General features: G+C 39.7%; 1 protein-coding gene across 1 annotated transcript; it reads left to right on the plus strand.

Annotated features, from left to right (window-relative positions):
• HERC2 (E3 ubiquitin-protein ligase HERC2) lies at positions 1-26,901 on the plus strand. Its single transcript, XM_066395168.1, has 70 exons — positions 1-314; positions 372-540; positions 601-860; positions 1,268-1,364; positions 1,425-1,581; positions 1,637-1,810; positions 1,861-2,125; positions 2,554-2,683; positions 3,521-3,718; positions 3,775-3,868; positions 3,928-4,207; positions 4,265-4,349; positions 4,504-4,849; positions 4,902-5,044; positions 5,097-5,282; positions 5,338-5,545; positions 5,624-5,748; positions 5,808-5,981; positions 7,165-7,352; positions 7,400-7,503; positions 7,545-7,813; positions 7,866-8,152; positions 8,787-8,964; positions 9,014-9,279; positions 9,624-9,840; positions 10,311-10,490; positions 10,577-10,713; positions 10,772-11,193; positions 11,491-11,701; positions 11,753-11,945; positions 12,019-12,338; positions 12,417-12,513; positions 12,730-12,925; positions 12,978-13,194; positions 13,241-13,757; positions 13,854-14,033; positions 14,177-14,334; positions 14,500-14,703; positions 14,756-15,086; positions 15,223-15,361; positions 15,422-15,675; positions 16,527-16,795; positions 16,857-16,950; positions 17,005-17,123; positions 17,269-17,467; positions 17,523-17,716; positions 17,771-17,894; positions 18,166-18,240; positions 18,384-18,583; positions 18,633-18,803; positions 18,852-18,926; positions 18,981-19,198; positions 19,351-19,588; positions 19,639-19,997; positions 20,529-20,735; positions 20,788-20,985; positions 21,036-21,281; positions 21,333-21,583; positions 21,633-21,925; positions 22,461-22,581; positions 22,635-22,908; positions 22,964-23,228; positions 23,508-23,938; positions 24,112-24,260; positions 24,495-24,681; positions 25,019-25,147; positions 25,246-25,428; positions 25,483-25,646; positions 25,699-25,943; positions 25,993-26,901. The coding sequence occupies exons 1-70, from the start codon at positions 90-92 to the stop codon at positions 26,140-26,142; spliced, it is 14,409 nt and encodes a 4,802-aa protein (XP_066251265.1). The 5' UTR covers positions 1-89; the 3' UTR covers positions 26,143-26,901.
• The last annotated feature ends 23 nt before the right edge of the window (positions 26,902-26,924 follow it).

The following is a 26,924-nucleotide window of genomic DNA, read 5'->3' on the forward strand; positions in this document are numbered from 1 at the left end:
CATCATCAATTCGCTAATCGTTTATCGACCCTTTTCTTCCTTCCCAAAAATGAAAAAATATCTAAAAAATATGTGTATAGTTTAGCCGAATGTCCCACCCAAAGACCCAATTAAGGGCCCAGCCACGGCTGGACCTGAAATGGCTCAAATCCAATATAGAGAATATTTTTTACGGCAACGAAAACTTGGTCAATACATGGAATGCCATGGTATCAGAGGGAGAACTCGCTGGGAGTTTCTCCTCTGGATTACTAAACAGCGCTGGGGTGATGGCCAGGGAGGGTGAGTTTGGCAAATACTATTGCGGCCAAAAGGTAGGTAAAACCTGTAGGTTTGGGGTTTATCTTATGTTTTCATTGATAATCCTTAAGGTGCTCACTTGTGCCTGTTGTGATGGGATTTGTGGCCCACAGACTGGGTGCAATTGCGCTCCATGCCAGAAACTTGATGCTGAAAAGGCGGCGCAAGCAGTAGATAAGAAGGACAAAGCTCCACTGATGGATGCACTTTTAAATCAGTGGGCCTGGGGACCACAACCAAGTAAAATTTCTCATACCAAAAAAAAAAATGTAATGCATATTGTTTCTTTTATTGCTTCAGCAACTGATCAATTAAAATTATGCATACAAAGTTTGAACAACGAACAAATGTCCTTATGTTCTGAAGCAGCACATTCCACATTATCCTCAAAGTCCCTTTATTATAAATTGGTCATTTTGAAGAGATATTTTATTGCTCTGAACAGGGTTCCCCATAGTATTGACTTTGAAAAGGGGGTTACACCCCAAAGCTGTCGGACTATAAGTGAGGATGCTCAAAAGAGAGAAGCAGAGAAAAGTCAGAGCTTGAAAACTAGAAATGTAAGTGGATATTTGTGTTATAGTATTTATAATTGAAATTTTTCTCAATTGCTTTACCCAATAACTTTTTATATGCTAAAAATAGTAAAGTTAAATCTAACTCAATGATATAAATCATATTGATCCTTAATAGCTTATGTTCAACCAATTGGTTTGGCTGGTATCATCAAGGATCACTCTCCATGGTTGAAAATCAGCTAATAAGGAACAATCCAAACTAGATTACCATTTACCAAAAAAAAATCTTTTGATTCTGCTCTATATCCTTTAAAACAACTTTTTCTCATGATTCTCCTGCTGCAAGGAGAAATCAATAAGCTAGCTTAATTAATTGTGGAATTTAATGTCCAAACAAACATAGTTCTTTCATTAAAATTACACACTGTAAAGTTGTTCTTCATTTCCAGGTATCAAATTTAAATCCTGCCATAGGCCTAGCCAGAGTTGGTTCACGTGCAGCCCTTAATTTCTCATTCGCCTTCTTGCGGCGCACATGGCGGTTAGGTCAGTTCACAAATCATACAAAATTAACTACATCATCCTCTACCAAAATTTTGAATTTAGGAGAAGACATTGATCTGTGTAGTGAATTGCTGTCAGAATGCCTAGATGCTTTAAAAATATTGCCAGTGTGTTCTCTATATGATCAGAGTGAAATTTCGCCAGTTTGGCTAGAAGTTGTTGATAAATCTTATAAGTTTTTAAGACAAGTTGTTGAAGGGTGAGTTTATCCACTTTTTAAACTGGGTAAAATTTAATCATAATTGTAAATGCAGAGAAATGAATGGGGGCTCAAGGCAAAATTGCATCGTCCCTATTGAAGATCAGCACACATCATTAAATATCCTCCTTGAATTTGCAATGCAAAAAGGAACCCTTAATGGAGTTTTAGATATGGTTCTTTTAATGCTTAGTTTGTGGGATAAGAGAGTGCATCAGCTTGACAATAGGTGCAATATCAATATTTTAAAGTATTGGCAACTAATTGAGGGTTCTGTAGATCTGCAGTTGAAAATGCCAGTGCCCCATTGTTGTCTTTTCTCTATCGTTTCTCGGAGATTACTCCAGCACCGTCAAATCTCGGCCCATTCCTTGAAAAATTTGCTGAAGATAAACCAAGCAGTTGCCCTAAAATATATTTGGATTTTTTGGATTTGCCAGATGATGATAAAATGGTGATTGATCTCAGGCAGGCGTGCGTGTTTGTAATGTGCCATTTGGACCGTTTGGCAGCACCGCACATGCCACCCTTAAGTTTCAACAAGGTAGAAGCAAATGTACCCATGAGAATTTTTAGGGTGATTTTAATAATTAAAATTTTGCGATTATAATTGGAGATTTTGGGTTATCTCACACACTTCAAACAGTACTAAGCAGGTTTTGATGAATTCACATTCTTTGGAATTTGATCATCACTACTAAAAGTTATAATTTTTGTAAAAAATTGGCATTACATAAATAATACATTTCCTGAGATTTTGCGCCTAAAAACACATCAAGGACGGTCAAAAAATATACTTTGACTAATGGTGACACATTCGCTGGAGTATATTATTTTTGACTAAAAAAGTTTAAAACTTTTTTCTTAACCTTCAACTCGCCCTTAAAATTTCATTAGTTTCTTTTATTTGACCAGCATTTTAAAGGCGAATTATCTGTTATAATAGAGAGAGTTGTTTTGGGAAATTTTCAGTCACTTTCGTATGTAAACGGTCAAATGCTGTGGGGATGGGGTTGGTTGACCTGGGCTTCAAATCCGGGACCGCAGTTGTGCGAATCTTTAGCAGAGCTCAGTATTAAGCAGATGAAATGCTCAGAAAGAGGTATAGTTTCACTATACAGCAAGTCCCAGAAATAAGTGCTATTATTTTAATCAATAATAAAACTCGTAAAAAGCAATATCTTTTTCAAAAATATTTTTTGGATAAAAGATATAGTTTTCCAGTTCAATTTGTTAAAAGATTCATCCAAGATCATTAAAAGTTCCGCTACCCGCCTATTCTGTCTAAAATTGTTCATTCTATTTCGGATCCTTCACGTAGGTACCTGCCGAATTTTTACCTGCTTCCTGATGTGTATGTCTCTTTTTCCCAATGATCAATAAAGGCGTGCAGCTAACAAGGGGGAGTGTACTGATTGTTGGAATGTTATGTTATTTACTATTAATATAAATTAAATTTTTGACTCACCTACAAAAAATGTGTATAAATCCTACGAACTCAATTAGAGTTTTTCTCATAGTGTCAGCTATGGACTTCCCCATAAGCTAACACCATATCAGTGTACCCATTATTTATAAAATGCGGCATTTCACACCAAAATTTACCAATAATTTCAAACATTATCACAATAACGGAAACGACACGGCTCAATCGCAAACAGTACAAGTATTGTTCTGCATCTAGCTTGAGTCACGGTTAGTAAAAAACTTTATGATAATAAAATATCCATAAAAAAAAGTGCGTACTTCGATTTTTTTTTACCCATAGACGGTTTCAAGGACTGGTTTTAATACGTAAAAATACTAGAAGTAAATATGAGTCAAAAAAAACTTATTTGACAAAAACCGTTGCTTTTGATGCGTTCCGTTACTTGTTCAAATTATGGCACTTATTTCTGGAACACTTTGTATATAAATGCTACATAGTTTTATTTTATAGGAGTTATTTTCTTGACGCATTCCGGTACCGTGTACATCACATTCTATACTTCAGAAACTCAATGCCCGCAACAAATCGAAGGACTGAAAGACAAGGAAATTGTGATGATAGCTGCCCACGTTGAGGGCAAGCATTATATGGTCCTAGAAAAGAACGGAAGCGTGTATTCATGGGGGAGCGGAAATGGGGGGAAATTAGGTACTTTGAAGATCTAACTCGTTTGGAATTTATTTAAGATAAATCTGCGGTAATAGGTCATGGAGATGCGATCACCAAAGACGAGCCCACAGTAATCGAAACATTACAAGGGAAAGATGTTGTTTCAATTGCATGTGGATCTACATATAGGTAAAATAAAAAAACCTGCGGTGTCTAACAGAGTATTTATTTCGGGAATTATTGTTTAGTGCTGCCATTACCTCTGGGGGAGTATTGTACACTTGGGGAAAAGGCAACTATGGTCGTTTAGGGCATGGGTCGTTTGACGACGTCCTTATCCCTACGCCAGTAGCAGGGTTGGCCGGTTATCACGTGGTGAAAGTCGCCCTTGGGTCGGGCGATGCGCACACTTTATGTGTTACAGATACAGGGCGCGTTTTCAGCTGGGGTGATGGAGATTATGGGAAATTGGGGCGGGGAGGAGCAGAGGGTAGTAAAGTTCCAAGGATAATTGAGGCTTTGCAAGAAGTAATTCTTCACTTCGGTATCTGTTTTTAAGGGTTTATTTTTATGTGTTATTAATAGGTGGAAATTAAAGATGTTTGGTGCGGGCCTCATTTCAGCGTGGCCCTCTCAAGTGAGGGAAGAGTTTACACTTGGGGAAAGGCAAGTTCCCTTTTTGGGAGGAAAAGAGTTTTTTATAGATTTTATTTGTTTGATTTTATGTAATCTTCCCTACCCCTCTCCTCTCCCTTATTCTCCTACTTTCTTCTCTGCGTATTTCATTCTCATTCCTCTCTCTGTGTCTTCCGGCATTTAGGGAGAAGGTTGGAAGTTGGGACACCGCTCTGAAGACCACGTCCGAACACCCGAGCTGGTGGAAGCCCTTAAAGGCAAAAAAGTCGTTTCACTATCCATCGGAACAGCTCATTGTCTTGCCCTCACCTCTGAAGGAGAAGTATTGGGCTGGGGCAAAAACGAGAATAGACAAATAGACGATAGCAGCGAGGTTTTCATACAACAACCAAGGACCATAGAAGCTCTTAAAAGATCTCGTATTTTAGACATCGCCTGCGGACCTATACAAAGCTTTGCCTGGACCGATCTCAATAGTTTCACACCTCTGACTTCAATTCCTTTTGTGATGGATCTCTCAGAGTGCACATTTAAGTAAGAGAAAGTAAATTTGATTTTTCTATGATAAATTGGCGATTTTCCTCAGGTTTTTGGATCAGTTGCTGGGAGTGGTCACTCAATCCTCCCCGTCCACTCAAGATAAGGAGTGCATTGCCATTTCCACATTGAATTTGCTGCAACTGCAGCTGCACAGTATCATAAACAATAATCTTGATGCCAAATCTGTGGGTAAGTGCTGTTCTCTAAATGTTAGTGATTTTTCCCAAGTTTTTTTCCAAAGGTTTACTGCCCAATAGTAAATTACTCGCCTCTATAAAATCGAAAGTAGTTCATTTGGCCAGCAGTTGCAATATCCTGCCTGCAGTACAAACAGCTGCACAGGCAGTGCTGCAAGCCGGATGGTCCATATTACTACCAACTCCCAGCGGAAGAGCTAGAACCTTATCGACATTGCTATTAAGTACCGGTAGGTTTGTGCACACGAAAATGCTTTCATTATGGATTGTATTTTTTTTTTCAAGATATGGAGACTCAAATGTGCAAATCTGGGCATCAATTCATGACAGATTTGTTGGTTTGGTCGCTAATGGCCGATGGAGGTTTGGAAACTGCTTTAAACGAGTTCCTGAGTGTCGATATTTCTGAGATAACCAATTTAGATGAGAATTACGATATCGGGGCTTCTGCCTTTAGTATTCCGTTACTATATTTAGTCCGGCAGTTAATACGGTACGTTAAATGTGTTTTTAACTAAGAACTGAAGGTTTTAAGTTTCATACTTTTACTAAACCGTTTTCGGATTTCCAGCAACACTGGTATATTAACTCAAACATCTCTCAAAGAATACGCTTCTGGCGGCAGAAACATCATCCAGAAGAACTTGTCTTCTCCAAGTTTAAAATTGCTCCAACGATTTCAGCGATTGCTGATAGGTAAGCATTTAACCACTGACAAAATCTTCAAATTCCCAAGTCTAAGAAAATATTTTCAGGGAAAATTTATCAAAATTCCCCTTGCCGAGAATCGGCAGAAAGTCTTTTAGCCAAATATATAGAGTGCTTTAGCAACCACGTCAATTTCACTTTGAACATGAGCCATGATATTTGCATGGTACACCCGAAGAATTTTATTTACGTCATGCAAGTACTAAAGAGTGATATTATAGGTAAGAAATCTTTTTTTTAATTTTAGATGGATATTTATTGATTTCCTTCTCACATTAACAAATGTTATCCTGTAATAAGATCTGCGGTTTTAGAGGCGGGCAGAAGAGCAATGTGAAGGCCTTTGAGCAGCAAAAGTCCTATAAACTTTGGTATTTCCAATACGTGTAGCACTTTTGTTAGGCTCAGACCTACGGTGGAACCTAACAAATTAATTCTTTAACGATTCAATTTCTACTCTAATGAGACGGGGAAAGTGTGGCAAAGTCACGCACTAATATTTGGTTCTCCAGTTCTTGTTTCATGACAAAACTGAGGAACAGGGAGGCATGACCTAGCGCTTACCTGCGATCATTAAACCGGCCTTCGAGAGTCCCATAAAGATGTAGATTGGAATTTCCAGCAAGTCTATAGGCAATAGCAGCAATCGACTTAATAAATGTTTCACAGCCGATATCAGGCCAATTAGTACCATATTTCCTTGGTGTATATTTTGCCCTTAGATATCACACGTAAATTTTCCCGGAGGATGTTCAAATATGCCCTGAGACTAACAGCGGAAACGTGTAGTTTTGTATTAAAAAATTGCTACGAATGGCTTCATACCACCGTAATTATATCTTTCTAGATAGAAAAATAATTACTTTTTGTTGCTTTTAATGCAATTTGCTGCGTCACTGAGCGATACAGCCCTCACTTTGCGTAATTACCTAATAAGTCATCACAATTATTGCAAGTGATAACGTGGTAAATTACGGAATTCTCATGTTTTTTAAATTTCGTTTCGGGATTTTGATGTGTTTGCGATTTCAGCTACTTGAAGAATTGAAAATTAGACTTCGAGTTGCGTTTGAAAAGATCCCTGTTTGCATTTATTGAATTAAGATTTAGAAACGTGGAAAATGCACCAAAATGTATTGTGAATCTCACCTGAATTAAACCCCGTTAAACAGCATTTATGATTCAAAAAGTAATGGGTGAACAGTAAAAAACTCGAAGTGTGCGTCGCACCCTAAGCGTAAAGCGTTGATTAAGCAATTTACTATTTACTACCAAACATCTGATTAACGGATTAATTAATCCGAGATGTGCTTCTAGTATTTCAACATCTACTTGAGTTTTTTTTGTGAACAGCCTCTACATAATTCAGAAATATTTAGTTATAAATTCTCTTCATTGTCGTAGGAGTTCTGCTGCCCGAATTGCTGGTCAGTCTCATCCTTCTTGAACAGGAGCTAAATATGTTCCTTTCTTCAATGGACTTGCTCTCTTCTTTCAAAGAAGGTTTAAAATGTTTGGATAAGCTTTGCAGAGTTTCGCCAGATATAGAAAACGTGGACTTGGACGATATCAGTTGGCCCGGTGTGTCACAGGTGGGTATTTAAATGGTAATTCGCAAATTATGGGATTATTATTCCAGGTTCGGCCCCAAAATGTGTCTCATAAACTTCACGACGATTTGCCTTTAATCAGAAAATCAGACTTGGAAAATCACAACTTAGACGGTGGCAGGAAAGTTATTTTGTGCAAATTTAAAGCAGAAATTTTACCCGATTCCTAAACAGATGGTTAGTGTTGAACAACCGTGTTTACGACGTCCAAGACTTCCGGTGCGACAATCCAGCAATAGTGGAAGTCCTTCAGAAATATTCAGGGAAAGACGCCAGTCTCGCAATCAACACTTCCTACCCTCATTTGTTGCCTTTAATTGAACATTATTTGGTCGGCAATTACTGCCTCCCTGAACCGGAGACTTCCTCATGCGGAAATATGGACTACATGTACACGTGCATCATGTTGCTGGAGTGTGAGAGAAATCTCGGTTATCTCTTAGGTACCTGACTATACTCGCAGTTAAAGTTTTGTCATTCAAAGGGTTTGCAAAGGTTTGCACGCGTTTAATTTACGCCAAAGCTTGCCACAAACGGAGGAAGAGGCTCATTCCAAGCATTGGGCTACAGCAGCGTTCTTGTCTGGGGGTCTGCAAGTCGATCAACCCCCTAATCCCTACGAGGAGGAGAAGGGAGAGTCTAGGAGCACCAATTCTACCGCAGATAACACGCCCACGGAGCCTAATAAGGGGGATGTCTCACACAAGATGTTGAAGAGATTTCATTTACCCATTGAAAGAATCAATTCGTTTATTAATGCGTTGGCGGAGAGCAGATTATCAGTGAGTTTTAGATTAAAATTTCATGCAAATATTCTTTCAAAAAGATTTTTAAGAAGAAAATTGTCAACTCAGATTAGATTACTCAAACAGTAAGAAAATTTAGAAATTTGAAGACCGCTAAAAATCCATTTAGGCGAGTTGAACCTCTAGAAAAATCCCAAGGTCAATTCCTGTTTGTCAAAAAGGTAAAAAATGTTCGACTATAATGTCAATACCGGTTAGGCAAGTCTAAAAAATTGATGTATGTACATTTCAAGGTCACTTTAAATTAATAAAGCATTAAAAAGAAATTAGTAGAGTATTGTAGGTATACCAAGTCATTTCCATTTTGACAAAAGCCAAATAGGCTTTATAGAGAGACCTTAGTAGAGGTATTTCAAGTTAAGTCAAGACAGATTTAAATTTCCATTTTAAGGCCAGTTCATGTTAGTTAAAAAAATCTAGAGAATTTTGATAGTTAAATGTGATTTGCAGTTATTCAAAATTCAAATAAACTTAGATATTCTAAGATGAATTAAGCTTCCGTTTAATTTGCCGTTTAATTTTAAAGTCAGTTCACATTTTTCAAATACAGTTTCTCGAGAACAATTTTATTTAACTCAATAATTCTGTCATGAATTATTTTCCATTCTAGGAGCAGGATGTTATATCGTTCCTCGCGATAGTCGAGCAACATTCCAAAGCCAACAATTACCTCACTCGAGTGGACTTCTCCTTCGAACATCCCATAGAGGAAATAGCTCGTGTTCTGTTTGCAGTGCTGCTCAAACATTTGGGCCTGGGATACGTCGTTTTGCCATTATTAAACGCTTGTAAGGTTCAACAAACAAAATCATCTCGAATATATAAAAAAAATTTTAGATGTTGCAGACTCCTCCCAACCGAACAATCTAAAAATCCCGAAGGCGATGGCTGAAATGATCCGGCTGGTGCATCAAACTAAGTGGAACCTCATCAGATCCCGACAGGAAGCCAATAAAAGCTACAAGGAAATATGCATTCCCTTATTGGAGAAATGCCGGTTTTTGTTATACGAGGTGAAACCTGCCGTCAGTGTGGAGATGGAGGCGTTTAAGAAAGTGAATGTGTTGTACAAAGAGCCGCGAGTGAGGACCTTAGTTAAAAAGGTTGGTATTCTAACACTAAAAAAAACTAACTACTGTTAAAATATTGAATCGTTATTTCGTCAAAAGCGACGACAAAATACTTTAAAAATTAATAGGTCCTGTGCTAGTAACCAGGACGTGGCTCACTGCGATTCGTTGGAGCGAAGCAGCATCAACAAATTCGGCCTTCTTCTCGAATTTGCAATATCTTAATAAGTGTGCCCTAAATTGATTCAGTTGATAAAAGTCCTCTGGTCTCTTTTAAGCCCAACTAGGAAACCTCTTTATTTTGTAAATTAAGAATATTTTTTAAGTAAAAAAAATCGGGCTAGTTATGCAATAGACCATTATACACTTTTATCCAGGTCATAAAAGATTTGAAATGCGGCCGTCACACCTCAGATATTCAGAAACCTGAGGATATCGTGAACGCCACAATTCAGTCTCAGAGCGTGGAGAGAAAGTCACACGAGGATCTCGTCAAGCAAGCGATGAAGAAAGCACCTTCTGACGGCAAGATTGCCGAGAGCAAGAGTGAAACCGACGACATGAACAACGAGATTAAGAACGGGGCTCAGAAGGGTAAGCTACCATAGCTTTGTTCCAATAGTTCCTCGATCCTATAGAAATGTGTGTGAGGAAGTGAAATTTTCTCTAATTAAATTGGTGAATGGAATTTTTTTACCAATCAACGTCGACAAAAATTTCATACTCACTCTAGCACGGTCCTATGGAATCGAGCCCCAAGAAAGAGAACGCTGGTTTGCTAAATAAGTATCGGTTTCATTGACAGTAACCTTTCTAAAAGGAGATATTTTTCCTCAAATTTCTGATCAAAATCGGGTATTATATAATTGCCCCAGTTTCCATAAAATAAGTCAATAGCATGTCAGAGAAGATTTTTGTTTTTCACGAGATTTCTCTAAAATCTAAGGAGATATTTAGTTTCCCAGGCTCGATAAAAAAATTATTAATGCCATCGCATTCCTTTATTGCTTTTAGTTTTCTTGCTACTTGCAAAACTTAACAAATAAACAGATGCCGTCTTTCAGGTGATGCAAAAATCGTCCTAGCAGACTCATTCACCTCGAACACTTCGAAGAATACTGTGGAAGACCTGAAGGCGGAATTGGACGAAAAATGGAGCGTGGAAAAGCCCGAAAATTTCGTACGAATCGAGCCAAATCAGGAGGACAAGGAGAAGAAGCTTGAGGCTGATATTGTTCTTTCGGGTAATATCCAGTTTCAAACCACTAATTTGCATTGAAAAAATTGTATTTTGGGTTATTAATTTGCTAATTATTCCCTGATGCCGCAGGCATAGTCTCGAAATTAACAGAAAAACAGATGAGCAAAGTATGCGTTCAGAATTTAGACTTAATGACCTGCATCGTGGATTTCGTAACGCAATCTAATTACGACGTTGACATGTTAAGAAAATTAATGTACTTACAGGTTTGTTGTAAACGAAAGATTATTTCCACTATTCACTAAATTAGACATTTTTCTCCAGGTCAAACGTGCCAAAATCCGCAAAGCTGGCCTAGTTATGATAAAAGAGCTCCTCGATGAGACTTATCTACTCGCGTCGGTCAAATACTCTATTGTAAACGGCTATTTGGGGTTAGATAAGAAAGGAGTACAGCTGCAACACTGCTTAGATAATATACAGCTCGTCACCCCCTTTATCAAGATAGAAATGCTGCTCGCACAGCTTCACATTTCCGAGTGGTGCATCCAGAATTTGCGGAATTATATCTTGAGAGATGTACCAGCCAAATCATCTAAACTGAAGGGAAATACTAAAGTTTCGCTAAATCTTGGAACTTATGCATTACTGAGGGACATACCCAGGGCTCGGATGTTGTTGGCCCTTTTGGGGATGTTGGCTTCGGATTATTATAACGCCTTCGAGCTGAATCCCTTGATAAACAGGTAGATATTAATTATCTCTTCAGAAAAGATTTTAAAAAACTGAAATTTTTCAAAATACAGCAATGCTACAGTTTGTTTTACAGATATCAGTGTAATGTAACAGTAATGTGACGGATCTCCGTATGATCTCCGTAAAAGAAAAAAAAAATTAACAACATTCAAAAAATATTATAGTAAATAAACGCATTGGGTTTGTCATTTATAATATTTTTTATATTTTATTTTCTGAATTTTGTTCATGTTTTTTTTCTTTTACGGTTTATCAAATGTTCATCAATTATGGCTTAATTCTCTTAGCGGAGTAATTTCCTCGGTCCTTGCTTTACTGAAACAAACGGGCTGTGACCAAACCATAGCAGGCAAAGTCTCGGAATTTTACATTCTCTATGCGGATATCGTAGACGTAAACAAGCCCAGTTTGCGCTCATTGACCGGTCCCGAATTAGCAAATTTGATGAAAATAGGGACCAGAGTTGTACGTGGTGCGGACTGGAAATGGGGCGATCAGGTAGCATTTTGTGTTTGCGCGGATTTAGGGAAGGTCACATTTTTAATTTAGGACGGCAATCCGCCGGGGGTAGGACGGATCATTGCCGAACTGGGAGATGATAGCTGGATAAGGGTGGAATGGGCTAATGGCACCACCAACAGCTATAGAATGGGAGTTGAAGGCAAATATGATTTGACTTTAGCCGCCTTACCGTCTCCTGTTACGTCAGAGTGCGAGACAACTGAGGAATCTTGTGAACGAAGTGAGTCTATCTCCACTGTTATTTAACGTTGGCAACATTATTCATATTATATTACCATATTTTACATTTTTAGGTTCACATCTGGTCAGAGACAATCAGCTGATTAAGCTCTTACGGGACGCTAGTATTAATTTCCTGCGCAATATCGCAGTCAGCGCAGGGTTCTCCCAGGAGAATTTGCACTCTACCTCTCTCCATGGGCTAAGCAGTTTGTTTTGTTCAGTCTTGAACTCGAATAATCCCGATTGGTGCAATTTGACATTGATCCGGATGATTTGTCAAACGCAGCAACTGTGCCAGGCTTTCAGCACTAAACCTTGGATTAATATGCTGTTGGGGAGTTTGACGCCACCTAGTTGCAGTGGCGGGAATGAGTTAAATTTGCCGAAGCAAGTGAGCGAATTCGTTCCATGGAAAACAAAAATTTTACCAGGATTAGCGATTTCAAATATCAAAGTATTTCCTTTCTAGATTCTTACCATAAGACTATTGCAAACAGTATTACATTCCTGGGACATGGACCACCCAGACATACTCCCAGTATTAGAGAAGCTGCTGATTATTTTAGGTGGGATTTTCTATTTTTAAATGTCAGTGAGAAATAGTTTAATGAAACTCAAATAGAAATCTGTCAAACATATTCCTATGAATTTGCGGACTAAAACGATTTCTTGGGGTGATGTTATTTTCTCAAAAATCCAATGTATTAAAGATTAATTCTCATTGATATGTGCCTATGTATCCGTAGTCTCTGGATAGAAAATATCTTCATTTTTCTCTATAGGAAATATAATTATAACTTGTTCTTATGACACTTGCAACAAGCCTCCATCAAGTAAAAAGTCTCTTGTACTACTCACTCAGAGCCATAGCAGCACTTTAGCACAGGAAATAATCAACCTATTGCGCAGTCTACACAACCTAGTTGGCTGGAACCAAGTTTTGAACGTTATTTTGAACCAAAAGCTAAACTTAGCCGGGTAATGACGTTTTTCTCTATACACAATTGGACTAATTATAAATAATGCTTAGATACTTTCTGAGCGACTTGTCAACACAGCATGAGGCAGTTAATTCCGATCAACAGCATTACATGGTTGTCGCTTGTTTGAATGTGATTGGCTCCTGGGACGTTAGACCGAGAATTGGGGCTCTTGTGGAAATAGAAGGGGCCTCCGGCACGGTCACCAGGGTGACTCCTAAAGGGAAATTGTGCGTGCAGCTGCACGAAGGCGGGGAACTTAAAAAGGTGAAATTGTCCTTAAGAAAATTGTTGAGAAAGACATTGATTTTAGGTGGGCATTGGCGAGTTGAATCTCTTATCTTCCTCGGAATTTAATTTTGAAAAAATGTCAATGAACGAGGCTTCTACGAAAACCTGGACCAATTTGCTTCTAATTCGGCACAACTCGTTGAACACACACGACAGGAAAACCTATCACGGACAAGTCAATTTAACTTACCTGCGCACCCAACAGAACATGTTGAGCGCATTAAATGCCACTAGGGTCTTGCATAGGAATCAGTACAGATTAAGGAAAGTCCTTAAATATCCCATTAACGGAATGGACCAATCGCAAGAACAGCAATCGATAGAAGAAGAACTGAACCAGCAGCCAGTGTTGCTGATCCAAAAGTTGCTCTCCAAAGCCACTCAGCCCAATCCTTTGAAACCGAACTTCACTCTTCAGGAGATGCAATTGGCCGCTCTAAATTTGAGTCAATATTTGGCAGCACAGGGCAATTTTGAACTCCCTTCGGGCATCAATAACGATAGACCTTGCGCTAGTAATGGGAACATTAATAAGACAGGTGAGCGATTCATTATACGGCAGTTAAAGATAATGGCAATAGAGTTTTGGTACTTTCTTCTACTTTTTCTGATTTGTTTTTCAACGTTGTCTTTAGTCGTAGCAAGTGAGTTGGCGACGCCCAACAGTGAATGTTCGATTAAGAGCGTGGTGAGCGAACGTACTAGCAAACGCATGGAGCTGGAGGAAGATGTGCCACCGGTACATCCCATTGTAAACCAGATCGTGGAGATGGGTTTCACCAAGAAAGCGGTGGAGGCTGCCATCAAGTCTTTGGGTAAGGTTATATTTTAGGGCCTGGCAACATCACGAAACTTAGAAAATCGACTTGGAAATTAGTTCCTATTCTCGGTGCCTCCTAATGATTTAGCTAATATTTTATTTGTTACAACATACGGAGCATTTCGCCACATTTTTTAGCCATAACTCCAGAGAATTTGATGAACCCGGAATCGATTGTGGGGTGGCTCTTAGAACATCCAGAGGTGGCTGCAGAGGACACCGAATCAATGAGTTCCGTTTACGAATCAGACACCGAATCTATTTCTTATGACAATGCTTTGGGCACAGGAGGATCGGTAAGCGATTTTTAAATACTCATCGAGAGACGGTGAGAGAAAATGAAATACGAAGCATAAATGAAAGAAAGAAAGATGTGGGAAAAATATGAGGTGAAAAATTTCAGTTTTATATCACGAAAAAAATAGAATATATGGGGTAATGACATTTTTCGTCGAAACTAGGGTGACGAGAGCCAGGAACCATCTCCTCAATACTATCGAAGATCCCAATTCCTGTCCAACGACGAATACGCCATGTACGTTAGAGATAACGTAGAGGTTGGAATGTTGGTTCGTTGTTGTCGAAATTACGAAGACGTTCAACATGGCGATATCGGCAAAGTAGTCAAAATCGACCGAGAAGGTTTACACGACCTCAATTTACAGGTTGTCATGTTTATCTTAACCCCATTCGTTACGTAAAACTGTTGGAAATTAGGTTAATTGGCACCACAAAATCAGCACTTACTGGATCCGGTTCATTCACGTGGAACTCCTCGGATTCCCACCTTCAATGCCCCCACCTGCCCCCATTAAAGTGGGAGATAGGGTGCGCGTCAAACCCTCCGTGACCACACCCAGATACAAATGGGGCTATGTCACGCATGACAGCTTAGGCACAGTAACCTCCATTTCAGCTATTCGACGTGACGTCACTGTTGACTTTCCCAAACAGCAAAACTGGACAGGATTATTGTCTGAGATGGAACTGGTTCCCTCATGTCACGATGGCGTGTCCTGTAACGGGTGCTGCGTCCAACCAATCAGAGGTAATTGTTTTTAACGGCTTGATTTAACTGTGAAATTAGACGGTACCTGCTTTAAATAAATTCCGTCGTTTGTCGATTTTTTCCTTTACGTTTGATAGTTAAAGTTGAACCTAATCTACAGGGTGATTGACTTTAGGTCCCAGATTTAAGTGCAAAGTCTGCGATGGTTACGATTTATGTGACAATTGCTTTTATACAAAGCGAAACCATCGGCATAGCTTTATGCGAATTCAAGAGCCTGGAAATGAGGAAATTTATGCGGGAAAAGCCGGAAGGTACTCATCGATAATATCACGCTAAATTTCCCGATACCAAAAAATATCGATTTTGTCCAGATACTATAGGCAAGACACCACAGAAATGGAGGGTGAAATTGTTACCGAATGGAGCAAAATAGTGAAAAACGTCACTGTTTCTTCGAACTACGGAGCGCGATTTGACAAGCCCGGATCGGTTTGGCAGAGCAACGGGTTTCAGGGAAAGCACTGGATTAGGCTTGAAATTTATCCGAATATTGTAGTTAAAAGTTTGAAAGTGGGCGTCGATCCTGCTGATAATAGTTACATGCCTTCTTCGATAGTTGTCAATGGTAAGTACAAGATTTTTTTTCTAGCAGTGGCAAACATTTTCTAAATTTTTTTGATGCGAAAATGAGAAGCAAATACTGTCGATAATACAACATATGCTTGAATAAGAACAGTAGAAGTAGAATTTCGAGATTATAATCTAAATATAAAAAGACCCCAGTAGATGGCAACGTTCCCTTTTTTCTTTGTATAGTATTTTTAATATCAGTCGAAAAGCTCACCTGAAGAAGATGAATCACCATGCAAAACTAATCGTACAATCCTCTAATATCTGGTGATGAGGCTATATAATATTTCGGACGTCTAAACCAGCGGTCAAAAGGACTGTTGCCTCGGCCTGTGTGTAGCGAAATGACGAATATTTGAAACGCACCGCCGCTCCGCACGGATACTGGTACTCGTAGGTGTAAACAAACTGGAACCATTGGCGTCGACGAAGGGCGTCTAAAATTGAATGTTTGTTGCCCATTTGTGGTACTACATAGTTAAATTAAGTAATTCATAGTTTCATATGTATACGCTTGATAGCATTAATTGTATTATTACGAGCGTATTCATTTAGAAGCGAAATTACTAAATTATGATTGTCGACAATTTATCGGGTTGTCAAGGAAGAAATAAAAAATTGTTAACAAATAATGTGTACCTACTAAACTTATTAGTTATAATAATTCAAAAATGTAGGTTTTATTACGCCTATGCCCTGAATTCCTTTAGTGTATGCCAGTAAGGCGTTTTTCCGCAATTTCAACTGATAATAAAAATACTATACTTATTCATCTGCCAAAAAAAACCGGACTATCGCCTCTGTATTGCAGGAATGTTGGAGTGCAAAAAAACTGTTTATTTTCAGGAGGCAGCAACGTCCGATCTCTCACCGAATTGAACTCGGTTTCGGTAAAAAACCAAGAAACCACCGTTTTGCTACTATCCAACGTTGATCGATACTATCCGATGATCGAGTTGAACATAATTAAATGCCGAAACAACGGAATCGACTGCAAAATACACGGTATTTACTTAGTTGGTATAAAAAGGCAGTCTTGCGGCGACTTTAGGACATCAGTCTCGTTTTTGGCCAACGATTGGGATTTGAATCAGGATTCTCTACCCGGATCCACGGTACTTTTTTCCCATTCACCCCCAACACAAATTTATTTCGCCTATCTCTTTTTTAATCTAGGTGGTCAGCATGTCTCGTGACGACTTTTGCACCACCAACAACACTGCGGGATGCAAAGTATTTGTGTGGGGTTTAAATGATAAAGATCAATTAGGTCAGGGAAAAGGATTTGCCAAAGGGTTTTCGATAATTATCACTTGTGTTTCAGGGGGTATGAAAGGGTCTAAGGTAAAATTACCAGTGATGTCGGAATTCTTATCGCAACTCAAGCCTATTCATATAGCCGGAGGCTCGAAGTCTCTATTTGTTGTCTCGCAAGAGGGGAAGGTATAACAGTTGTCTTAGAGCTTATCAAAATACTGGCGACTTTATCTGAAAGATAATTTCTGTAGAAGTATTCGCATGAACGTGGAGCAGTGATAATGTTGTTAGAACTTTGATTTATTGGTCCTTTACCAAGTTTTATTTTTAGCTCTTTGCATGTGGCGAAGGCACAAACGGTCGCTTAGGCTTAGGGCACAGTTTAAATGTTCCTAATCCACGGCAAGTGCCTTTTTTGAGTCAGTATGTGGTTAAAAAGTTGGCTGTTCATTCCGGAGGGAAACACGCCATGGCCCTTACCCTGGATGGAAAAGTATTTTCCTGGGGTGAAGGAGAAGATGGGAAATTAGGTGAATAAAGTTCAATTCCTTTCTTTTTAGCGGATTGTAAATGTGCAATTTATAGGACACGGGAATAGGCTAAATTTAGACAAACCCAAGTTGATAGAAGCTCTTAAAAGCAAAAAAATCCGGGATATTGCATGTGGCAGCTCACATTCCGCGGCAATTACCAGTAATGGAGAGTTGTACACCTGGGGATTGGGGGAGTATGGCAGGCTAGGCCATGGGGATAATGTCTCCCAACTGAAACCTAAACTTGTAATATAACAATTTATTTAAAATTAAGAAACCTCAACTGATAAATATCTTTAGGTGAAGACTCTAGTGGGACACAGAATTATTCAGGTAGCCTGTGGGAGTAGAGATGCACAAACTTTGGCGCTTTCTGACCAGGGGATGGTGTTTAGTTGGGGAGATGGGGATTTCGGAAAATTAGGTAATTTTTGGAGATATTTAGTTTAGACTGAACTGCTCGGGAATGATGCCATTGTTTACAAAAAAATATCAAATTTTTGACGGGTATAAGCTACTTTAAGCCAAATAACAAACACCAGTAATACGTTTCGATTATATGTTGTTATAATAGTCATAAAGGATGCTCAGCCTAGCGATAGATCAGTCGAAATTTCATAGATCTTTAGGTTATCATTATATTTTTCTTATTTTTAAGTCGGTCTAATTGATCACTTGTCTTATATGATTTTTAGGGCGTGGCGGTTCTGAAGGATGTAACATGCCACACAACATTGAAAGATTAAACCATTTAAACGTGCTGCAAATAGGTGAGATTGTCAAACATTTTGAACCTTAAGTTACTTCAGTTCAACATATTTTTTCTCAATAGACTTCCTGTTATAATCAATCATTTCCAATTTGGTATTTTATTGAATATTGTTACCCTATTCAATTACAATTATCTTCGCAGAATGTGGAGCACAGTTCTCGCTGGCATTGACCAAATCCGGTAACATCTGGACTTGGGGAAAAGGAGATTACTTTAGATTGGGGCACGGCACAGACCAGCACGTACGTAAACCAACTATGATAGAAAGTCTAAGAGACAAAAAAATCATACACGTGGCTGTTGGGGCGTTGCATTGTTTGGCCGTTACGGACACTGGTCAGGTAAGTTTTCCATGTAGGTGATTTGGGGAAAAAGGACCATTCTTGTTAGGTGTTCGCTTGGGGTGACAACGATCATGGACAACAAGGAAACGGTACTACTGTTGTAAACCGAAAACCGGCCTTGGTGCAAGGCTTGGAGGATGTTCATGTGAACAGAGTGGCCTGTGGCAGTTCCCATTCTATTGCCTGGACTCAGCAGGACCCACAAACCGTCACAAAGGTTCTTTTGATTTTCAAATTCTCTTTCTTAAATAATAGTAAATCCTAGGTGGAACCAGTGATATTCTCCGTGCCAAAAGACCCTCTTGGCTCTACAATTTTAGGACTTTATAACGGGGAAAAAGTTGGTTTTTAATTTAAAGCAATTACTGCAAACATTTTAATACTTAACATTCAGGTGCCAATTAAACCAATTAACAACGACGCCCCCTCTCTGAGCAGTATAGTAATGTCCCTGGACAGCAACACTGCCAAACAGCAAGCTTTGCAGCACATTCTAAACGCCATGCATATACAGCAACTTCGACAAGCAATAGTAAAAGCTTTATGCAGTCATACCAATATGAAAAACCAGTCGATCAAGCAAGAGAGCACCTTTGAATTGGAGAAAGAGAGGTGAGAAGTGGTACTAACGGATTTCTGGAAGCTGTATAAAAACATCTAAACCACTTTACTGCAAAATTTACTTAAGCGTATAGGACTACCTATCTATTCATTGAGACCACAGAAATATGTGCCTACTTTATTTTCGCATTTTTCTTTTTTAGAACAGTCAGTATTTTACCGCCAATGTCTGTGGATGGAGGGGGCGAAGCTCCGGTTTCCATATCCGAAATTGTCGAGTTAGCATCCTCTCAACTGAGCCCTGATCAAGAGGACAATCAACTTTTACTATTGCAGTCAATGACTGCCAGCAGTTGTTCTGCCAGTATCTCCTCAAAGCACAGCAAAATGTCGACGAGTGCCATGAGTGTCATTGCCGCCACTCTTACCAGTCACGCTGAGGTAAAAGTAAATCCAAAATAAATTTTAGCAAAAAATCCTTTGGTTTCCAGGTTTGCGGTGACAATGCTTTATCTGGATTGGACGATTTCACCTCCCTTCTCTCGGAAAATGACTCGAGATTGCTAGTGGACTTGTTAAAACTCGCTGTGGCCGATAGAATCGAAGATGATCAAGCCAGAGAGATTTTATCGTCAACCCTCGTGACGATTGGCACTGCAAATCCGACGATCGGCTGCATGCTTTTAGAGCTGTGCGTGACCGAACTTGAAGACACCACCAACAGTACCCCGAACTTTTCTACCCACCCTGTGGCGCAAGAATCGAATCATCCCTATTTTGAGGATATGAAGCTGAGCGGGCAGGTGCGCATACCAGGGGCGGAGGCTTTGAGAGTCGAGTTTGATAGAAGGTACGAATTTTCTTATTTTATAATATAATAAGAAAATAAATTGGATGCTACTAAGTTAAAAAATATTGCATAAATTGAATTTATAGTTATGTGTTATACACCAGTACCCAATGGTCTGAAAATCGTTCAGAAACCTCAAATCAAATTTTTTTCCGGTTCTTCTCTTCATTTCTTGTCCTCAATCTCCCCTCTAGCATGCCCATATTACTATTAAAATCGAATTAATTACAGTCTGGTAAGTTGTTTAAACGCACATTGATGATTTTTCCCAAAAATCAGATATCTAAAATTGGTAATTTCGTATTTACGTCTAGTTTTCAGTTTCCATTTCAATACGCATCTGTTGATTCCTTAATTAAATGTTTAAAATTATTGATTGTAGAGAGAATATAGAGGCACTAAATTGTATTAAAGTCATTAGCATAGGTTGGTTCCAAGGCCTGTAAGAATTTAGAAATCACCAATACAATCGTCGTTATTTTGTTATTTCCGCTGTCACTGCAACCAATATGACACAACTTAATACGTCAGGTGTTCCACCGAGAGACGTCACGATCCACTAACTATAAGCGACGCAACTGGACGCATGGTAGCCATCCGCAGCGGCAGAGAGTGGAGCGATTGGTCGTCGGAAGTACGTATTTCCGGCAATGAGTTGCGCTGGACGTTCGTTAGTGACAGCTCCGTAAATGGGTGGGGGTGGCGCTTTACCGTTTACCCGGTTATGCCCCTGAACGGGTTTGTTTGTATTTTTACGATTAAGAAACATCCTACTAGTAATCGCTTCCAGGAAGGTGGTCTTAGGTTCTGACCGGACAATGCTGAGCCAACCGTCAATAGATATGGTGATGGTCCTACTGGATTCTCGACTTTATGCCTCAGCAGATGCTACTCTTATGTCTCGCCTTGCAACTGCTTTGGCCTCGTGTTCCCAACTTAGTTTCTTATCTGGGAGTCAAAGAATGTGGGCTCTGCAGACTCTTCAACGGTACCAAAAGTTGAATAATAACTCGGGCAAAAATTAGTCTTTTTTTGTAGACTTCTCACAGAGTCCAAACACAAATCTCCCCTGGACCAGCTCCACAATTTCAGCTCTCCAGATGGCGCCTTGAGCGGATTCCTGGAGGAATTGCCTCGATCCATGCTGCGCCAGTTTGAATATGAAGACAGCTCGGTTAGGGCTGGAATAAATTTAATGCATTCCGATTTCTTCAAGGTTTTAGTAGCCCTGGCCTGCAATTTGGAATTGGATTTAAACGAGGAAATTGCGGAAAGCCATAAATGGTAGATTAACAGTAAATTCGCCTTGGAGTGAGGGTTAAGGTGGATTTTTAGGGCCTGGTTTAGAAGGTATTGTAACGCGGCTAGAGTGGCCAAAGCGCTGATTCATCGCACTGCGTTACCGCCAAATTTCTGCTCCGAAGTTCGCAAGAAATTCACCGATAATTTAGAATCGATGGAGGGCTCGTCGGAGTGTTCTTGGGAGCACGAAGATCATACCGTTTTCAAAAAGGAGCAAGATGAGCAGTTACTTGTGTGGTTGAATACCAAGCCGGAGGATTGGACTTTGAGTTGGGGTGGTTCCGGTATGTCGCTTTGAAATTGTGGCAACATAAAAAGGATCATTCACTATAGGCACGATTTATGGATGGGGTCACAATCATCGAGGACAATTGGGCGGCGTCGAAGGTGCGAAAGTGAAGATTCCCACGCCCTGCGAGGCTCTCACTCAATTGAGGCCGGTGCAACTCGTGGGCGGGGAGCAGACGCTTTTTGCTGTGACTGCTGATGGGAAAGTGTACGCCACTGGATATGGCGCAGGAGGCAGGCTCGGAATTGGAGGGTGCGACAGCGTTTTAGTGCCCACACTGCTGGAGTCCATTCAGCATGTATTCGTTAAAAAAGTAGCTGTCAATTCTGGAGGAAAGGTAATAGTGCGATTCTTTAGGATCACTGGTAGTAGTTTGTATTGTATCGAGTATATAGGTATCACTAGTTCAAGTGGAAGAAGAACCGCATAACGTTTAATAGATCTCCGACAAACGAAGTGGATTGCGAGGCTAGCGGCGGATGTGGCCGGAATCAGTCCGGCCGACGTCTCCACTTCGACGTTTAGATTAGTCTCGATTTCGCAGTGATGAAAATTTTTAAAAATATCGAAGCAAAGAGCAATAATTTAAATAAATAAAAGAAAAGACGATTAATACATGACTAAACTTACATTAATAAAAATTATGAAACAATGAGAGATTTGGTAGCACTGGACTGACTTCGCCTATGCGAGCAGCTAGCCTCGCAACCACTTCGTTGGTCTTTGTCAGAGGCATATTAAACCTTATGCGATTCTTTTCCCACTTGCACAATCCGTATGTATCCACTTGAACTAAGAATATTTGTATACTTATTAATTATTGAAGAATAGACGTTTTTGTTCGTTTTCTAAAGACGTAGTTTCTCTTTCAGCATTGCTTGGCTTTATCCGCTGATAACGAGGTGTATTCCTGGGGTGAGGGAGAGGATGGCAAGCTCGGTCATGGCAACAGGCAATCGTGCGAAAAGCCTAAACTCGTCGAGGCACTGCAAGGTCACCATTTAATGTTTAAAAAAGTTTAATTTTTGAGAAAATTACCTGTAAAGATATGGAAGTAGTCGACATAGCGTGCGGCGGGGCCCATTCTGCGGTAATTACGGCCTGTGGCCATCTGTACACATGGGGCAAAGGTCGCTATGGACGGTTGGGCCATGGAGATAGTGAGGATCAACTCAAGCCAAAACTCGTAGAGGCACTGGTGGGTTACAAAGTGGTTGGTGTGGCTTGCGGTTCAGGGGATGCGCAAACTCTCTGTATTACCGACGACGACAATGTCTGGTCTTGGGGAGATGGCGATTACGGCAAACTGGGAAGAGGAGGGTTAGTGTAATTGAAAAAATATATCATATAGATTAGACATTGAGGATTTTTTTAGATCTGACGGATGTAAACTTCCAATGAAAATCGAGAGTTTGGCCGGGTTAGGAGTTGTAAGTGTAGAATGTGGGTCTCAGTTCTCCACATCTCTTACTCGGTCCGGGAGCGTATACACCTGGGGCAAAGGGGATTACCATCGATTGGGCCATGGGACTCCCGAGCATATTCGTAGACCCAAGAAAGTGGCAGCTCTTCAAGGGAAAAAAATCGTTATTATTGCCACCGGGTCTCTGCATTGCGTGGCTTGTTCCGATCAAGGAGAGGTAAATGACACTTCATATTCCTCCTACCAATTTCTAGTTAATGAAATCCTAAAATTAAGCGTCATATTTAGCTTTTAGAGACTGTCGGTTGAATGATATCACAAAATTATTGCTGGTGGACGCTACATTATCTAATTTTATGATATTATCATTATATATATTTATATATTACCTTTGCTATAATCTTCTGTTTCACCGCCATATTGGTCTTAAGCTCTCAATTAAGAAAGCTAACAATAGGATGCTTTAGTGTTGTCAAACTAAGATATTTGTTTTAAGGTGTTCACCTGGGGTGACAATGACGAGGGCCAACTGGGAGACGGTACCACCAACGGCATCCAACGGCCTCGTCTCATAACATCACTTGAAGCTAACATCAAAATCACGAACGTGGCCTGCGGATCTGCGCATACTCTGGCCTGGTCCACCGACAGTTCGGCGAGTGCGCGGTTACCAACTGTCCCACCAATCGAGTACGACCTATTACGCGATATTCCCACCTGGGTGCTGCACCGGCGATTGGTGTTGCTGCACCACTTTACCGAGCTGATTTGTCCCTGCATAGCTATGTTCCCGATCACCGGAGAGGATTCTTTGCATCAATTGAGGAATATTTTGATATATTACATCAAAGAAGCGACGTTTAGGAAGGTGGTGCAGGCGACTATGCTACGCGAGAAACACCACGGACCTGTAGTAGAGTTGAACAGGTCAGTTGGTTTATCTACTATAGAACGAATAGAATTAAAATTATAAAGTCAGTATGGTCGCTGTGAAATGCAACAAACATATAACAGTGACGTAAAATGTTACGCCATTTTGTCCACGATATTTCTTAATGTTTTTCCTTGCCTTATGCATAGTAATTTTATTGTAAATCAAGGCTGCAAGTGAAAAAGTACCGATCCAAAGGCGGATTGGCCGGGGTGGATGGTATGAAGTCAGTATTCGGGCAAATGGTGGCCAAACTACCTTTACTGAGCTCGGAGGCTTTAACTCTCCCCCATCGAATATGGAAAGTCGAGTTTGTGGGTAAGTACTGCCTGACACAATAGTAAATTCCTTTCCCCAAAACCACATCAACTACCTACTATTAAATAAACCCTTTGAAAATGTGTGTTCTACACCACTGACTTTATTTAGCGTTGACTAAAGAGTCGCGTAGCACGTAGGGCGATTTTCAAAGAACACTCAAAATTCAGGAATTATTTAGTTGTGTTCAAAATCGTAAATGGCGGCAAAACATTTCCGCGACGAATTTTCTAGGTGAAAGTGTGGATGACTGTGGCGGAGGTTACAGTGAATCGATCGCAGAAATGTGCGACGAACTACAAAACGGTTCTTTACCGCTGTTAATGGCCACGCCCAATGGCAGGGAGGAAGCGGGAGCCAATCGAGACTGTTTCATCTTGAATCCCACTGCCAAAACTTGCCTACATTTAAACATGTTCAGGTAAGTCCACATGAATGAACTTTTCATCCTCAATTCTAAAGTTCGAATTTAATCAAATTGCTGGTTTGATTATGATTGGGGCAAAATTTTGCGCCAATTTATAAATGTGATAACACCGGTAAGACACATTGCCAATGGCGTCACTTCTTTAAGAGAAGCGACGTAGACTGATACTTCACGCAACTGCATTTGTAGTATTGTCTTTATTCGTTAGGCCTCCCACACTTTAAAGTGTCTAGTATCAGTATTTTTTTTGTCTTAAAATCAATGTGTTCAGTAGCGAACCTAATTGTTCTAATAGGATTTTTCCAAGTTTTAACAGTTTTTTTCTACCCAGATTTCTGGGTGTTCTTATGGGAATTGCCATTAGAACCGGCTCTCCCCTGAGTTTAAACTTGGCAGAGCCAGTGTGGAAACAACTGGCCGGTATGGAATTGACACCTGCTGATCTCACAGAAATCGACAGGTAATTTTTTTTTAATGTAAAATTTGTTTACTCGTTTCCAATGAAAATTATGAAGGAAGTCGTACGAAAAAAGGGAAGAACACATAATATGGTTTTAGGGATTATGTACCCGGTTTGCTCTGCATTCGCGATGCAGGCCCAGACGAGCCCCTATTCCAGAATCTGGAAATGCCCTTTACAACCCCCTCTTCGTGCGGTGTTGACATTCCTTTGAGCTCGAAATATACAAAAATTACTTATGAGAATAGACTAGAATATGTGAGATTGGCCCTCAATTTTAGGTATAAATTTATGATCATATTTGATGGGAGTTTAGAGATATTTTTATTGTTTAGACTGCACGAATTTGATGAACAAGTCAAAGCAGTGAGAGATGGGATGTCCAAAGTGGTTCCAGTGCCACTTCTGAGTCTTTTCAGCGGATACGAATTGGAAACTATGGTGTGTGGATCTCCCGATATACCTTTATCTTTGCTTAAATCAGTAGCAACCTACAAAGGTATTTTTTTTGTACGATTGAGGTACTGAATTATTTATTGGCGACTTCAAAGGAATCGACAGTACCGCCCCCTTGATTCAATGGTTCTGGGAAGTAATGGAGGAATTTACTAATCAGGAGCGATCCCTGTTTCTTCGTTTTGTGTGGGGGAGAACTCGACTTCCGCGCACCATAGCCGACTTCAGAGGCAGAGATTTTGTCATTCAAATCATCGATAAATACGTCCCTCCTGACCATTTCCTCCCGGAAAGTTATACCTGCTTCTTTTTGTTGAAAATCCCCAAATACTCTTGCAAGGTAACAAAAACTCTCATAAATGTTTTAGACCTTTATGGTTCAATTTTAGCACGTTCTTCAACAAAAACTCAAATACGCTATTCACTTCTGCAAATCGATCGACAAGGACGAGTACGCGCGAGTGGCCATGGCCGGCGATTTGGCGGTTAGTTCCAGTTCAGATGTGGAAAGCGATCCGGAAATGGACATCAGCACTTAATTCCCTAATACTAATGTTCTATTGTCACTGTGCTATCGCTATCCCGTCCAACACGTGCAAAACCCTCTGCGCTTGATCAAGTTTACGTCATAGTATGTATTTTAAGTAAAAGTATTTTCCCCTCGCGCATAATACTCCACTCAGAATAGTATATACATTACATGCTTTACATTCCTCTGATAAAATTATTTTTGTACGAAAATAATGACATCAGCTACATATACCTACCTAAGAGTTACTTCAATGTTTGAACTGTCAAAATTCAGTCAATGGGGCAATTTTGTCAGTTTACGAAGATTAGTTAAATGCCATTATTGTCATCGATGGCCAGTTTGAACTAAAACACCACTATCTTGACGACTCATTATAAAACGTGCGTTAATGAAGAAAATTTTCGTTTCTCGTGGGGAAAATTAAAGCGTGACTACGTAACATAACAATCAATTGAAATATCACTTATCGTAGATCACAATATTACCTGCTTGGCGACCATATTAAATTTGAGATTCATAAGGTTAAATTCTTTGTTCGCGCCATTTGGTTAGCGCATATGGCCACTGGTATTTCACAGTGTGTTTGAGTTACTCAAGCAGGCCCCCTGTATAGCAATATTCAGTAGATTTATTAACCAAAAATACTCCATTTCGTTTCATTTGATAATGCCACGAAGTGTTAGTTTTCCTTTAAATAAGTTATACTGTAAATTTATTTGATTTCTAGTCATTTTAATTGGGATCAGAATTAAAAAACTCTATAAATTTGAAAGTTGCTTTTTTTGCCAA

This window comes from Euwallacea similis, chromosome 11 (genome assembly GCF_039881205.1).
Source record: "Euwallacea similis isolate ESF13 chromosome 11, ESF131.1, whole genome shotgun sequence".
Classification (NCBI taxonomy): Eukaryota; Metazoa; Arthropoda; class Insecta; order Coleoptera; family Curculionidae; genus Euwallacea; species Euwallacea similis.